The sequence below is a fragment of the Pygocentrus nattereri genome, chromosome 1 (genome assembly GCF_015220715.1).
Source record: "Pygocentrus nattereri isolate fPygNat1 chromosome 1, fPygNat1.pri, whole genome shotgun sequence".
NCBI lineage: Eukaryota > Metazoa > Chordata > Actinopteri > Characiformes > Serrasalmidae > Pygocentrus > Pygocentrus nattereri.
Window position 1 is genome coordinate 43,560,952 of NC_051211.1, and position 17,367 is coordinate 43,578,318.

At 43.5% G+C, this 17,367-nt stretch overlaps 1 protein-coding gene across 1 annotated transcript in view; it reads left to right on the forward strand.

Moving 5' to 3' along the window:
• Positions 1–1,851: 1,851 nt before the first annotated feature.
• hmga2 (high mobility group AT-hook 2) overlaps positions 1,852–17,367 on the forward strand; it is a 35,050-nt gene continuing 19,534 nt past the window's right edge. The window contains exons 1-3 of the mRNA XM_017695763.2: positions 1,852–2,265; positions 4,037–4,123; positions 9,281–9,331. Of these exons, the coding sequence (XP_017551252.1) occupies positions 2,149–2,265; positions 4,037–4,123; positions 9,281–9,331 (255 nt within the window). The 5' untranslated portion in view covers positions 1,852–2,148. The remainder of the gene's footprint in view (positions 2,266–4,036; positions 4,124–9,280; positions 9,332–17,367) is intronic.

Consider the following 17,367-nt stretch of genomic DNA (forward strand, 5'->3'; position numbering starts at 1 on the left):
GACTTCAGAGCAAATGGGTGGGGCTAAACTGCTGACTAGGCAGATATATGTAAATATACTGTTTGCTGGGACGTCACACGTACAATGAACGGCCGGTTTTTGCAATTTAGTGTCCATATTTGGACTGTTTGGATTGGGGAGTGAATGTTACAGGTTTAAATGTTAATAAAGTTTACGTTCTACTTGTATATTGTAAAATTTTATTTTCTGTGATATGATCCCTTTAAGCTTAGGAACCAAAAGGAAGTCTTCGGTTCTTTTGATCTTTCAAATAAAAAACTGCTAAACATACACACACACACACACACACACACACACACACACACACACACACACACACTTGGTTGGCTTGGTTATAAACCATAGGTTAAGCGGGTAATTTCAGCAGTGCTCCCCAGACAAACATACATATAAACAGGTTTCATTTATAGTCTGTAATATTTAGACGACTCATTCCAGGTTACTCCACGCTCATACGGTTCAGGTCCCGTCCGGCGGCCTGCTCGTGCTGGCGGTTGCGCGGTGTGTCGTTCCTCGCGGGCAGATCGTGGGAAAGCGGCTGCACGTAAAGGCCGTTTTTTCCCCTCCTGGCCGCTGTTGTTCTTGTGTAATTGATCTCACTGCATGTAGATGGGCGGAAGCTTCAAAGCTCGGAGGCCTGCTGGAGCTGGAAGCCCGTGCGCAGGCGCGGGAGCGGGAACGCGCTTTCAGCCGCCTGCGCGCTCTCGCACTTCGTGTAGGGAAGAACAGACTGGAGTTAAAGCACAGCAGCATTAATTACAGCTGATTGGGACACAGCATATAAAACACACTCAGCAGACAGAGCTACTCTAATTCATCTGACTGTTAGCCATGCAGGCGGTTTACAGGAAGAACCCACGCTCTTTTTCATATAGAACAGTTTATATTGACTGATGGCTTTGGAATTTTAGAGTTAGGGCACGAGACTTAATACGGTCCAGTGGAATTTAAGACTTACACACGATATATTATTTTTTTATTGATCTGAAATTGACATTGAAAAAAAACATTTTTTTCAGTGAACTTCAGTTATGAGCCAAAAGAATAAAGCTAATCTTACAGACAGAATGATCAGAATACGCTTTAACTGTGTACTTTTCTGGTACGGACTGCATGAAAGAGGTCACTTAAGTGGACCCTCTGTAGTCCAGATCGCTATGAGCAGGCGGCCTGAAGGAGCGGGGTAATTGTGAAAGTGGCCTTTTCTCTCCGTGTCTCTTTAACCCCGCTGGACGGGCTCCACTAACATGAATGGTGCAAGACACGTGAGTTTGGCGCGCTGTGCTCTCTCCTCTTAGCGCCGCAGAATTTCTCATGTTTTCAATGGCAAACGTCCAGTTCTTCTCTCTCTCTCTCTCTTTTTACACCTCTTTGTGCCCCCTCCCTCCCCCTCTCCTCCCCATGTTATCCACCCACGGGGAAAAGTGATTTTGGTCTCTTTCTTACACTTTCTTACATCCACAGTTCAGCCTCGTCCACTCACTGCGCTTATTTCCATGTGGGCAGCGAGGGCGGGGTTTTCTGCGCGCTGTATTTATTTGTATTTATTTATTTTCCTCTAATGAGTCAGTCTCAGCCCTGAGACCGCTGGCTGAAGCCTCGGGCCGTCTGTCCGTCCGGGCGCGCGCCCGAGTGGAGTCTTTCGTTGGGGCTCGCGCTCTGCACTTAAATCGCCATCGATCACGAGCTGATTTTTACTACTAAATCCACCCCATCCAACCCACTCCTCAACAAGACTCTCTCTCTCTCTCTCTCTCTCTCTCTCTCTCAGACACACACACCCATTCTTTTTCTCCTCCTCTGTGCCAAATAGGCTAGCCTACTCACCCGGGCAGCACGTGCTTTCTTCACTTCACTTTGCATCCCACCTCACCTGAACTTTTTTCTTTCCTAAATTATCTTTTTTTTTTTTTTTCACCCATAGCACACCCCCTCACCACCTTCCGCCTCCTCCTCCTCCTCCTCCACCACCACCACCACCTCCTCCTCCGCCTCCTCCACCTCCGCCTCTCTCGTATTCCGCCAGCAGGACGTCCGGTGCTGCGCGAGTCACAGCCCGTGCTGCGGGGAACGGACGGACGGCGCACGAGGGGATTTCTTGCACCCGCTTCGCTCCCAGGTCACGAGATGAGCGCGCGCGGAGAGGAAGGCGGCGGCAGCGAAGAGGCTTCTGGATCTCAGGAGCAGCCCGGCCCTGCAGAGCCTCCCAAGAGGGGACCCGGCAGACCGAGGAAGCCGCAGCAGGTCAGTGGAGCTCGAGCTTTTTTCTGGGTTTGACTTCTGCTGCACGCGGTCTGCGCGCATCTGTTTACACGCGCCTGAATTCGTAGCGTTCTTACGTGCAGAGCGCGTCTCGGCTCGCAATGCATTCGCGAGGAAAGTGCACGGCGCGAGGTTTTCGGTTTAGAGTCATTTTAACATGAATTTATTTATTTTTTTGCCAGAGCTTTATGCGCGCGCGGTACTTTCCTCCAAAAAAGCGTTCAAAACGTGCAGACGTGAGCTCCGGTCGCGCTCGCGCACCCTGCCGCCGTCCAGCAGTGCAGCGCCGCTGCGAACAAACCGACGAGCTCGTGCGAGCTCGGATGGCGGTGCGTGTTTCCTACCGGGTCTTTTTTTAGTAAACATCTCGGCTGTGTGAGTTTTGAGTCCTGCGACTGCGACCCCCGAGACCAAAGCGCGATCTCCCGCTTCGCAGCGGCTTCAGCAGACCTGTTGAACACGCGTCCTCCGCTGATACGAGCTGAAGCCCCGCTCAGCACCGCCAGCGCAGCCAGGCTGAACATGCAGCCGGGGTTTGGGTTCTTACGAGCAACGCTGGGAAAACGAGCAGCTTGCAAAGGCTTGACTGACCGCCGTGAGGAAGAGCAGCGAATCAGGCTCACACTCGTGATTGCAAACCGCCTGCACGAGATGGTGGAAGGATGAGCAGACAGTGCAGACCAGTTAAAACAAGGCAAAAGCAGAGTCAATAGCATTTCTCAACAGATTTAAACTGAATCTGTATTACAGACATCATCATCGTGGTGGATGATCTGCAGCAATGATACTGAACAGACTACCGTGTGTAGTTCATGCATATGCATATCCTATTTAATTACATTTGGAAATAGAAAATAACATTTATATAACTTTATATTTAATTTAATAAGTTACTTAATTGACATGCCTTCAACTTGGCTTGGACAAATGTGCAGAATACAATTTTCAGTCCCATTTTATTTGGACAGTCCACTATAGTCCTCTGTAGATTATCTACAGATGTTCAAACTGTTAACAAACTGTCTGTTGAAACTCAGTTGATTCTAAACAGTGGTGGGTTTACGGTTAGGACTTGGACCAGGGTTAGGGCTAGGAGCAGGGTGAGGAAAGGGTTTAGGTTTTGGGTTGAGGTTAAGGTTAGGTCTAGGTTTAGAGTTAAAGAAAATCATGGTCAGTTTAGTAGATAATTAGTTGAATGTAACTTGAAAGTAAATTAACTATTTACAAAGTATCTAAAGTGGACTATCCAAATAAAGTGCTTCCCAATTTTTTTTTATAAATTCAAAAAATGATCACTTGGCAAAATAGGTATATAAATAATGGGAAAAAATAAATGTGTTCTGCACAATTCAGTCAGTTACTAAATTAAATGTGAAGCTAATTCTAAACACTATATGTATGCAACTGTTGTCTTTTGGACTGCTTATGTATTTATATGAGAAAAAAATCCCACATTATTATGCACCGGTTGTTCTTATTTATTCATAAATGAACTTTGACTACGCTCACCCCCTCTTCAGACACGTGTGCAAAACCTTTGTCCGTCTCTTTGGTCTTGATTCATAAATAGGAGAGCTCTGGTTAAATGAATGCATTGTTGAAAAAAAAGGCCATGTCTTCTCTGGCTTGGCCTGGTCTGGTCTGGCCTGGCCTGGTTTGGGTTGAGTGGTGGGCAGGGGAGAGCAGAGTGCTTGGTGTTGGGGGTGGCTTTGTTTCCTGTCCTTATGGTCCTACGTTCACCTCCTCTTCTCAGGAACCCACGGGCGAGCCTGTCCCCAAACGACCGAGGGGCCGCCCCAAAGGAAGCAAGAACAAGGGCCCCTCCAAAGCAGCGCAGAAGGTGAGAAGCAGACTACTGCTGCACACCTCCACAGCCTCGCAAAACACACATGCATCAACTCCTGCGGCACCTCATTCACTGCCGGTTAACTGTGAAAACACAACATGCTGTTTTTTCCTCTCGTGCATTCATGTTTTCATGCAGGCTGTGTCCTGATGTGCCTCACTTGGCTTTATTGATAAAGAAGAATGAATGGTTTGACTTTTGTAAGGGCTTTTGTAAATCAATCAGTACTTGCAAGAGAAGTTTAAAGGCATGTGGGAAACGTTAACAAGCTGTTCATGTATGTGTGTGGTATGGGAACGTCTCAGTTGGAAAGTTTCAGTGGTGTGTTTACAGGTGGGCAGAGGACTCAGTCCTCTGTGCAGTGAGCTGCGTCCACCTTTGCATGTTTCATCACGCAGCACTACGTGCCTAATGCACCCCACCAGACATACAGTTCGTGTAAACTCAAATGTGCACCCAGTTTGCTGTTGTGTCTACAAAGCCACAGTTTATGAGTTGATATAATTATAAAAAGTGCTTAACTGAAGGGCAGCATTTATAAGGCTACGTGACACCTTTATGAGCCTTTCCATTGACATAAGCCTACATTTACAAAAGCATATTCTAACAAGAGTCAATTATCATAAAGGCTTTTGTCCATTCTGATGCAGTTACACCTTAGCAAGTGTTAGTTCAGTGCTTGTTGGAATAAGGCTTTATAAATGTCTATACATATGTGAGGTGCCATAAAAGGCTTATGAGTTGTATAGCCTTATAAAGGTTGCCCTTCAGTAAAGTGTTACCAAAAAGGTCTATTATTTTAAAAATAACAGTGCCAAACAGGCTTCTTTGGATGCCACAGAACCACTTCCAATTGAGAGGGTTCAATTAAGTTTATTTAAAGAACTTTGCAATGAAATGTCCGTTAGGGAATTCAAAAGTGGTTCTTCTGTGGCATCACTCCAAAGAACCCTTTGCTACCTTTATTTTTAATCAATTATTTATAAAGTCTTATTCATATCACAACCTTTAAAAGCAGAATCAGCTCTCTAGGGCACGCACTGATGAAGTCATTGATATTTCCCTCTTTTCTTTGCTTGTGTGGTCTGCAAGTGGGAAGTTCCCCCCGATATCAACTGCAATCTTTGGTTTAAAAGTATTAGTGTGTGATGCTCATCTGTGAGCCATGGGGGGAGTTTGGACATCTTCATTTATCTGCTGGTGGTAGGAGAGGGGTGGGGTGGTGGGATCAGGCTCTGTTAATGACTCGCTGACAGCTCGGCTTGCTCTCTTCCGCATTAAGGTACCACTGTAAACAGTCACGGGCCCGCTTTTGAAAAGCCCAAGCACTTTTCTGCCACCATAATCCTGTTTCATCTCATTTGGCATTGTTATGATAAACAGCACACAGATAAATCTACTAAGATGAAAGGAGTCGAAATCGGCAAGGCGCCTGACTAGGAACACTTTTCACAAGGTTTGCTCTCCCACCCCGAATCAATCATCCTCATCAGCTCCTACCGCTTTAATGATTGAACTGAAGCGTTTGTCCCTGGGTTTAAAAGCACTGCTCCTCACTCTGACCCCCAAACTGTTGCCCAAACTCTGCTGGCTAAATCAAACAGAGGAGAGATTCAACCTGGGGGATTCTTAAATGTAGTTAAGGGCCTGATATGTGTAAAGGAACATAGACTGACATGAGCACCCAGTGATCTTCCATATGTAAGTGTATGATCAAGCCATTGATTCCTTGAAGATTTCACTGTTGGCATATTTGTGAAACTGCAACATAGTTAAAACTTGTTTGAACCTGTTAATCTTTCAGAAAGATTTTAATCCAAATGACTACTGTTTAAAAATAAGGGTACCAAAAAGATTCTTTGGAGAGATGCTAAAGAAGAACCAGTTCCATTTAGAAGCTTTCAGTAGATGGTTCTCAATTGAAATCACCAAACTGATAGCTTGTTTAGGGAAGCAATAATGGTGCTATGATGGTGCTCCAGAGATCCCTTTTTGGCACCATTAGTTGAACAAGTTTATTTACAATTTGCCCTCCAGACCGTTAGAAAGATTTGAATCAAAAATTGTTCTTCAATTGCTTCTTAAAGACTTTAAGTATAAAGTTGCCTAAAAGGATTCTTTGGATCCTGTAGAAGAACCAAGTTTGATTCCCTTAAGAACCTTTCAGTGGATGGACCTTCAAAAAAATGCAGTTGATACCACTCAATTGAATGTTCCTCAATGCTCTTGAGGGAAATGAGTGGTTCCTCTATGAACCCTTTTTGGCAACTTTATTTATAATAGTCTATATATATTATAATTTGAATCTAGTCTTTTATAAAGATTTGAATCTATCTTTGCATTTGTCTAAAATGCAGTTGCCTTCCTCCAGTAGCCCTGCCATTCACAGCTCTTAATTACCAAAGTACTGCTCCAAAATATAAACCGTATCATATGAACAGGCCAGGCTAAATCGGGAAAGATGACCTGGCTGGTTGTTAACACAGTCTTATCCATGTTCAGAAAGCCAGCAGTTACCACACACTCTGATCATCTGCTCAATACATTGGCCCCTAATGAAGAGCTGGAATATTTTCCATAGAGCGGTCATTGTTGAACTTGATACAATGGACTTGGGGGCTAATTTTAAACCCTCCCTTCACAAAATGGGGTCTGACAGGGCAAGTCCACCTCACTCTGCCTCTCTCCCAAACAACCTCTGCACCCTTAATGAGCAATAGTCCCTCTCCTTCACAAACACATGCCATTGTGTCCTCGTGTCAGAGTGGGGTGAGTGAGTACGTAAAGATCTGCTCGAAGCTGGCCACTAGGTGTGTGCATGAAGTAGGCACAAAGCTGGGCTGCAGGACTGGATGAGACATGCAGAAGCAGCTATGATTAATTGATCAAGGGGTAGGTTTACAGACCATTAAATAACCTGTTTAAAAATGCAGCATCCCAAACCGAGAGCTGGGTAAGGAGACACAGATTGGCCAGAGAGACACATGTAGAAAGACAGACAGGGACGGATGAAAAAAGGCAAAGAGAAAAAAAGTCCTAGAGAGACCTAAGGCCTGTTGGTGACCCAGTGACTACCCTCTTAGGTTAAGGTTTGAACTGAATACAGTTCAGTTAACAAATACAGTTAACAGCTGATGATAAATGATAAATCATAAAATGAGACTAGCCATCTTCTGGCTTCAGAATTTGATATGTCATGTCTAAAGCATGCAAGTTGTATGAGTTGGTGAAACGGTCAGATGTGAAGTGAAGCACTGAGGTGGCAGTTGCAGTCAGACTGGGGATGAGCCAGAGGAGACCATCTCCTCTCTCGAAGCTCAGGCATGGTGATTCCTGTGACACTCAGGTTAATGTTTTGCCTGCGTGGCTGGGCCTTTGCTGAGGACAGGGATATTATCCTTGGGGTATTTTAAACAAACTGTGTTGTTGGAGGAGCAGTAACGCGAGTCGCCATAATGCTACCCTTACACAGTCAGAGAAAGAAGACTGAAGCAAGGAGGGCTGAACCTGTCACATACAACATTGATCACTCTTTACACAGAGGCAACAGATATGCTATTTGTTCAAGCTGTCCGATAGACTAGGAGGAATGTACAAAACTCTACCACTTTTACAAGACTCAGAGTTGAACCTTGTCTTATTCCATTCAGACATGTTGTAAGCTTAATGAACAGTGTGATATTGTTATGGTCTGACAACAGAAAGTGGCCACCATTGTGGAATGCATTTAAAGCAGCACTGTATAAGATTCTTTTGTTCAAATTGAAAGAAGTAGCATTACTCAGTTGCACACACAGTCTCAAAAAGAAGCTCCAGCTCAACATTTAGGTCTCAAATCAACAGTGTACTGATGAAGATATGGTGAAGATAGTAAGTGTTGACTGATAGCAAGTTCTCCTTAAATACTCTTTCTATAATGTGCTCCCAATCCTCAGATTCTTTTATTTCACAAAATATCTTCTGCATGTTGCATGCAGTTATGCATTTCCACCAGAGAGGTCTCCAATTCCGCAAAACTTACATGGTGTAACCTTAACAAATCTACATAGGAAAATCCAGAGTACCTTCATTCAGTACCTTATTGGTTTTTACCTTTCCAGATTTGGTGTACTTGGTGTTATGCCACCTTTGACACCTGCCCGTCCTCAGTCATTCGTAGAATTCATAGATGTTTGATGATTTGGATAAGGTTTCTTTCAGGTCTGTGAATGACAAAAGCCTGCAGCCGGCGAGAGCACTTTATATCCTATCAATTATTGACATGCGTCGTGTCTTGTTAATTGTCTTCAACTGCCATGGCAGGGCACATATTCGCAGCTTTACAAGTCACCTAACAGGATAAGAGCCTTCTGTCTCCAAAGAACAGCTTCAGCTCAGATAACAGAGTGGAAGACTTTCACATTCATAGATGCTGCTACCAATACCATTTATCCAATCCACAAAGTCAGAAGGCTGTGGTTCTATAGTTTTCTGTATTGTTAAGCCTTTACATTATAAATAAAAGAAGCCATAGTGTGAATCTAGAATTGGATGTTTCAGCTTTTCAAATCAAGAGTGGTAGATATTCCGTATTGCATTCCAGTGCATCCTATAAACACAAGCTAAACTTTTCTTTCTCCTGCTGAAATTTCTCACAAGCTTAGGTTGAACATCCGAGGCAAAACGAGATGAGACAGTTAAACTGCATGCTTATATCAACTTTAAACCGATGAAAGAAATCTCAGAAATCCTAGATATTCCATATCAGTGCCTGGTCATTACTGAGTGGTCCATAGTGTGATCCAAACCCCATAACTGTCCGTCACGCTCCTTATCTGGACCTTGGGCCTGCTGATAATGGTCCTCTCATTTACACGTGAATGGCATAAAATTCCTCCAGTGAAATATTATGCTGCTCAGGCTGGGAAAAAACCTCTGTGCACTCACAGAAACATAGACAGCTCCTTGTCAGAGGCCTGGATATACCTTACACAGCCAAGCACTAGTTGGTGCTGCTCGGCTAAAAGACAAGAAGCCCCCTATTCACTGTCCTTCTATAAAAATGACCAGTACAATGTGAAATGTCAAGCTAAACTTGGTTTCTGGCATGTTATGCATATTGGTACTTGATAAAAATGAATGGTGCTAATTTGTATTTGTTGATATTCACAGAAAGCTGAGACCACGGGGGAGAAGAGACCCAGAGGAAGACCAAGGAAATGGGTAGGTTCCTCTCTTACCATCTCATTTAACTGTACAGCAGACAACAATAAACGTAGCAATAAACAATAATCATTTGGCAATTGCCAAAAAAATTGTGCTCATATAAAATTTCTTTAGCTCACTAACAATAATAATTCCTAAATCAAAAATTGTGTTTGGGTACACTCTTTTAGAATGGTTCTTGGCTTAAATGGATGGTTCAGGGACAAATCTTTACACCATCATGCTCATGTGATTTACAAAAATGGTCTTTTTTAAAGAACAGTCCATCGAAAGGTTATTTAGAACTTTTAGCACCTTTGTTTTTGAGAGTGTACATGCCAACATCAGCCTTTACAAAGTCTGAGAAAAGACTTTTCATGAATAGTTCATAATAGTTCACAGCTGATTCCATATTCAGAATTACAGTATACCTAATTCTCTGGTTATTGCAGTTTGTTGTTTTGAACAACACATTAAATTTAATATAAACTTCTTAGTTATCATTAGATTTCAATGGACGCTGGCAGCTATATTGATCATGTGGTTTTAAATACACTTTGGGCATGTTCAGGGGCCCAGATTAGGCCTAGTCATGGACTAAAAGGATTTTCTTCAATGGGGAATCGCCATCAATCACTGCAATTTAATCCAGGGTTAGGCTTAAGGCTGTGCCTGGGAAAGCACCACAGACTTTCTACTCAGCCTCGCCGCTGCTTGCTTGCTCGTCGCTGTGTGCTTAACGAGATAGTCCAAATGTTTGTGTTATCAGTTAAAGAAAATGTTTAGACTTCATGCTGACCACAGCTACACTTCAGTAATTCCATAGACAGCTTAAAAACTGTGTGTGTTTATCAGCCCGTAAGTGACATGTTTGATTGATGGCCCTGTAGGGAGAGCCGCGGGCAGTTAAAAGTGCCACCAGGAAAACTGTGAGCAGATATGAGGGAATGGTAACTTTCTGGAGGCTGAGTGCTCCCTCTCTTTTACTCTCTCGCTCTCTTTGTGTGTCCTTGTGGTTTTTCTCCTCAGGCCAGCAGACCACCAAACTAACTTGAAAGATTCAGAAGTGTGTAGAAACATGCCACAGATCACAGCCCACACAATTAAATAGGAAAAATCATTTATTAAGCAGCATTCTTTAAAGATAAATTTGTTTTCTTTGAGTGCTGTCATTCTATTATGGCCAAGGAAAATCATTATGCTTTCCACGTCCAATTGACCATGAATGTACAAGGTATATTTTCTCACTCGAGTCACTGCTTAGCAACTGTTGCTATCCACCACTGTCTCAAGAAATGTTCTTTAGTTCTTTATCAGTACACCAGTTTTTGAATTTGCAGCTCCACATGCGGTAAAATCCTTTTCCCATGCCCAAGAGAGAAGAGTATGTCATTTTTTACTAATTTCCAAAGCCAAAAACTAATTTAAAAAAGTCATCAACAATGGTCTGTGAATTTGGTACTTGCTCTTTTACTACAAAAGCTGAAATGGACTATTGTCAAAATGTCAAAGCAAATGTCTACCTCAGTGCAACATGTCATACATGACTGAAGACATAAATTGTCTATGAACACTTTTCGCACTTGTTGTGGCAGTATACTTTAGCCTAGGATGATTTAAGTTTGCTGTAATGTTTTTCCTCAGCATGTTATGCTTTATATGCAGTGTTGGTTGTGTTTATGTGAATTTTGCTTTGTTGTTGATGTGTACACAATCTCGCTATTATTTTATTATCACTGCAGGCTGGAAATGTTTTAATTTGTAGAGTGATGACACTGTTGTCAGTTATAGGCTATGGCCTGATGTTATGACGTTGCAGGATGTAGTGAGTTTGAAAATCACATCTACCAAGTTATCAGCGGAATGATTTGTTTGTTACTAACTTGTGTTGAGAAAGTGAGAACCATTGTTTGAGTAGGATTGAGTGGAATGCCTTAAGAAGTATTTTGTCCACTGGCAACAATCATGGGTTCCATTGCAGATTATTTTGTGTCAGCCTAGAGACATGTTTGCATTCGTCATGTTATGAGGTCACTGTTAAATGAAGATTAAACCATTAAACAAGTATTACAATTTCTCTCCCTCTTGCAGCATTGCAGTCATTTGTGGCCAATTGAGCAGTTACATCCCTGCTTGCATTCATATCTATTACAGAAACTTGGACTAGTGAGGTGGAGTGATGTATTCTACAGAGAAATGAGTGCATTTGTATTGGAGGAAAACATGACCCGGCTTACTGTATCATCCAGGAATGCAATTTGGGTCACATGTGAGCTGAGCAGATCCAAAACACCCTTCACTTTCATGTGTCTGGCCACCCCCATTTTAACTAGCATTGTAAAGTACTTCTCAGTATTTGAAAGTCTGTGCATGTGTCATAGCTTTAATATGAGTTGAAAAGATGAAGGTGCTTGGCTGTGAGATGTGCTTGTAGGGAATTACGACTGCTCTCCTCCACCCAACAGCAGAAAGGGCACATGGCGAGGCTTTGGGCTGCATTACGAGGATATAGCTCTATCTGTTGCGGCTGACTGTTGCTGGACTCTTTGGACTGGGCTGATAAAGAAGATCCCATTTATTGCACTGTTTTTCTGGGCCAATGCCCAGAGGTGCGTTCGGCTGCTCTTTCATGGTGCCTGCGTGCCGCAGGTACACACACCTACGCAGTACATCGCCTACTCGCACACAAATGCTCTGTCCACCCACACACTGATGTCACTGTCTTGGACAAACAGAGAATGGGGTGCATTACAAATGCTGTTTCTCTCACAGAGAACAGAAAAGAGGTGCAGAAATTGATATGCCAGAATTGAAACCAAACCTGCAAAGAAACTGATCGACTGCAACCACAAAGCGATGGCTTTCTACTCTAAATTACGAGAGTGGCCTTTCCTGACAGTGGGTTTTACCTGTGAACTGCAACATTATGAAATAGAGGTCAACTAAAGTTCAGTCTGGACAAAAGTTAGTCAGTGACCAGAGGTGAGTTGTGGAAGGGTGATGCATATGACACCATATCAAAGAGAGTGATAGACTTGCACATTAAATGCGTAATGTTTGATGAATTTAAGATATTGGAAAAATAAATAAAAGATAAAATGTGTCCTGTGAAAAATTTTTTTCCCTGATATGTTAAATGTAGCAAGTAAATAGAAACTGTGCAGTAAAATTTGCAGAAAGATGCCACATTAGAGTTTGTTCCTCTCATTTGTTCCAACTCATTTTCACTTAGAAAATCAATGATACTTATCTTTTGACTGAGAGTGTTCAAGTTTGGCACACAAGTGTATATTATGTTTAAGTATATATTATGTGCTGAGGTGTATGCTAAAACGGATTTCTTGTCAAGGTAAAATATCTTAAATCTAGTTAGTACTTGACATTTTGAGATTTTTGAAACAATTTTATTAGATAATTCAACTTTTTTGTAAATGTTTTTTTTACTTTCTTCAGAGAAGTTGTCTTGTTCTATTGTCATTTTGCTTGTTTAGAGCAAAATTACCTTAATGGAATAACCTATTTTCACTAGATAAAATGTGTAAAAATATTAGAAATAAGTTATTTATATTAGTATATAAATATTCTTGCAACGAGACATATTAGCTATATTGACTAGATTTAAGATGAGTTGATCTGCCAAAACATCCTCTTTTGCAGTAAGGTAGAAATAGAGGTGTAGTCCTCCATTGAGACAGGCCAGTGTTGTAGGACTTTTAAACCCTCCTGTGACACAGAGTGAGCTGTGCTGTGGAAGGTTCTCTGATGTGTTGGCAGCGTTTATGAATGAGAGTGAGTCAGAGAGGCAGCGTGCTGGAGAAGCATGACAGTGTCCTCTCCGACAGCTCTGCAAGTCCAAGGCCTGCATTTGCGGATGGGTGCCATTTATCCAAGCGCCATGACGCACACCAGGAATTGCCCATTAACTCAACCAGTGTGGTCAGGGGCAGAGCACCAAGTTTGTTTTTTGTTTTTTTTTTCCTTCTCTTTTTTTCTATGAATGAACTGAGCGAATGCGTGTCCACAGGTCCGTCCTCATGTATGGGTGACTTTGTGTGCCCTTGAAAGTCTAGGTTATGGTCTGCCTGGTAGCTTTAGTTTGTCACAGATGAATTGGCGTGGCCCAGGAGTCTACCATAGCCACACGGCTGCCTCCGCACATACAGGGTGGACTTGTCAAGAGTCTTGCCGTTCCTTTCCTGGATAAACAAGCCAGCTTTCTTCATTCAGCTACCGCTCGCCCTCCTGGAACTAATTATAGCATATCCTTTTTGGCTACAAGGGGCCACTGGAATGTTTTCCTTTGCCTCACCCCCCACCGACCATCCCCAACCCCCCTAAATGGTTAATGGAAGAAGGTGACTCTGGCCACCGGGAGGGAAAGAAAGTAGTGTTTATCCATATCTATCCCCAGAGGAAACAGAGAGCACGCATGTAACAGGTCTCGCCAGAAAGTTAAAAAATATTTTGAAATGGAAAATCATAAAGGGACCCCTACCAGCTGTTTTTTTTGCTGTCCACTGTCCTCCCTTTGTAACATGCTTAATTTTGTTTGGACCACTGTTTAAGCCTCTATAGCTGCTTCTCCCAGAAACTTTAAACTTGTTTCAAAAGGATGGAGACATGCCAGAGTTAAAGTCATGGAATGGTCATCTGGATATAGAACTAAAATTTAACATCATGATTATGATTTTTCTTAATTATTTGCCTAAAACAATGCAGAAGTAATATAACTACAGCAAGAATGTAGAAACAATGTGTGTGCAAATACGTTAGTGTGAATAAACTTCAATCATTTCAGACACAAACGGTGAACTTAATGAACGTCTATTGGTGTTTTTAGTCCTTGAATAACTGACGTCATTTTCCACAGGTGGTGTGGATGATATCTAGAGATGTTCTTCACTGCAATTGGAATTGTCCTCCCCAGAGTGATAAGAAAAAGAGAAATGTCTCTGGCAAAGACCTTGGCAGGTTGAGCCTGCAAAGAATGCTGACATGGAGGGATTCTCTGTTGTTTAACAACACATGTCCATCTCTTTTTCTTTCTGTCTCCAGAAAATGGTGTTAACACCTACTCTTTCCCTTCATGATCCCGAGTTACAAGGATACAGCTGATGTCTTTCCCCTTTTCCGGTTGATTTCTATGGGCTCGACATTTAAGAGCATGTAGAATCTGAGATGTTTGGTATTTTTTTATTGTTTAGCACCTAAATTGGTAAAGATCCATGCAGGGACACCTGCTGTGGATGCCATTCAGTACGTCCTCTGTTCCAGCACCAGAGCTACTAGGTAGACCTCTTTAAGCAGCCCAAAGACCTGATTTATGGTCACCCTCTTCCTTTTCCCAGTGTGCACCCTGCACAGGTGCTGAGATGGACAAGGTCCGCCGTGCCAAGCGGACGAGCTTTGCTGTTGGCAGGGTGGGGAAGACTGGAAGGGGGAATCTTTGTCCTCAAACAGCTAGCATTAATCAGTTGTGCACAGCAGTTCCCCTTTCACATTGCCAACTGGCTGGTGTCCACCGAGTTTTATGCGTTTGGTTCTTTACCAAGCAAGCCGGACTACAGTGGATAGAGAAGAAGCTCTTTATCCACTTTCTGTGCAGTTCGACCCCTTTCTCGCGCCAGCAATCGAGTCAGGTTTTTCAGCACTCAGCTCCTCAGCCGGTAACCCTGCCTATTTGTTGCCATGGAAAGAAACAGGAATGCTGGCAAAGACAATAGATTTATGCCTCACTGTGTCTTCCCATAGAAGTCGTTCCACAAGGGACACTGCAACAGGCAGACAGCCAGGACAAACGGTGCAAGGCAAGGGGCGTGAGGCAAAGACATCCACGTGCTTTAGTGCCAAGAATTCCTTTGATATGAGGTGGAAGACAGGATCCTGATTCATGGCGCTTGCTCACTTCCCAGGTGCTCCGCTCCACTTCCCTCGGTTGGTTTCCTCAACAGCATTTTTTGGACTGGATCAGCTCCTCTGCCCTTGGGTCAGCCGCCTCTGAGTGTGGGCGGTGTATGCTATGACCAAAGCGACATCATCTGTTGCTTTTAACCCATAGTTTCAGTTCTTGCTCACTTTCAAGGAAGTAAGTAGACCTTGAAATGTTTTGATTTGGACACTGTTTCTCAATGTTTGTTCAGTACAATTTTCCCGTTCTGGCTTTTCATAGACCGTCTTCCAACTTGGAAGTTGGATACAAGGATTTTGGCTTGTGCTAATCCCTATTTTATTCTTTTTTTTGTTTTTATTACCTTTAACAGTTTGTAATTCTAGCCAACTGGAGACATTTGCATTGCTGATACTGAGGTCCACAAGACCAATACTTCAAGGTGAAAACAGGTGGTATCTTTAGGAATGATAACTCTCAGGTTGGTGGTGGTTGGGCTTAAGTCAGGTTTGGACAGAATGTATTTTGTCCAGATTTGGGTTAAAAAGTGGTACTGTGAGTCAGGTTAGGTCATAATATACTGGCGTTCAGTTAAAAATCTCAGGCCCGATTAGAGCTCTAGGAGTCACTGCTAGTTCAGCGTGTGGTTGGGGGGGGGGGGGGGGGGGGTGTAGGGGGGGTATTAGTCACTACTGACTTGACGCTAGGGAGACTCCGGCCCTATGCCTTTGGAAAAGGCAGCAGAATGAGTAAATGAATGAGTAGAGGGGGTGCAGGGTGCGGGTGGCCAGGCAGGGGGGTGTAGAGGAAGTGCTCTCCTCTCACACAAGGCTATGCTGCTCTTGGCCATGGGACAAACAATGTTGGCAGGTGGTGAGGAGCGGAATCGGAGCTCAGGGAAACAGGAGGGAGAGTCTGGCAGTGGGAAGGAGAGGGAGGTGGAGAAGGGGGGGATGAGCGCTGTGATTGGGAATCATCCAACAGTCTCGGACTGCGGTGGGGAGGCTCGGAAAACCCTCAGTCTCTGCCAAAGTGTGAAAAGATTTTTTTTCCTTTCTTTCCTTTTTTTTCTTCTTCTTCTTCTGCTTCTTCCTTTTTTCGTGTATGTGTAAAGGCTGGAGGAGGGTATTGTGATGGGAATTCGGTGTCAAACATCAAAACCTTTTTATAGCTTCAGCAAGACTCTCAGGCAAAATATTGAACTTGGCCCCCCGGGCTTTCTGGCCAGCAGATCCTGCAGTCAGCCGAGTGCCTCCGCTGCTCTATGACTCAGACTGTGAATCAGTGGCTTGGCGGATGCTCTGCACGCTCTCTCTCTCTCTCCCTCTCTCTCTCTCTCTCTCTCTCTCTCTCTCTCTCTTTCTCTCTCTCTCTCTCTCTCTCTCTCTTTCTCTTTCTCTCTTGCTCTCTCTCCCTCAGCCTCTTTTCATGTTTGCACTCGCACACTGAATGGGAAGTTAACAGCGCAGTGTGCTGTTAGCCTTATTAACAAACATAAACAAACACCAATGTGCAAAGGATGTCACAGTGGGATGGTCTGTTGAGTCACACACGTTTTGTTTACTACACAGAGTCGACTATGTTTAAATGGCCTTTTTTGGCCCATGTGGCTCTTCTCTCTTTGGTCATTCTTCACAGGAGGCCAGGGAAATAATGGAAGCACTCCACTATGTGATTAAAGCTTGCTGCTTGTTTTGTGCCACACAGTCATGCAAGTTGGCCTTCTTCAATACTTACTGGCCAGACTGTCTTAATTATTTTAAGGAGGTTTTTGCAAGACTCCTCAAATCTTTTATTAGCATTATTGTGATGTTTGTGGGCAAGATGAGTTCCTGGAGCCAGTAGTTTCTTAGTGGGGCGCCATGGCAAAAAAAGCCCAAAAACTCCTAGGTTTACTTTGTGGCTTGGATCCAGTCCTGTCACAAGTCAGAGACATTGGACATCTCTACGTCATTCCCCACATTCCCTCAGCCCTTCCCCCTTTCTCCCTCCTGCTCTTTCCTTTCTCCTCTCCTCCTCCCCATCTTTCCTTCTTTTGCTCCCCACTTCCTGCTGTGGCTCCAGAGCCTAAATTCCTGCCAACAGGGGTGTACAGTGCATCCAGGCCTGGGCTCCTCCAACAAGTGTGTGCAGGGCTCACATCAATGAATTTCTGCCCACCATCTAT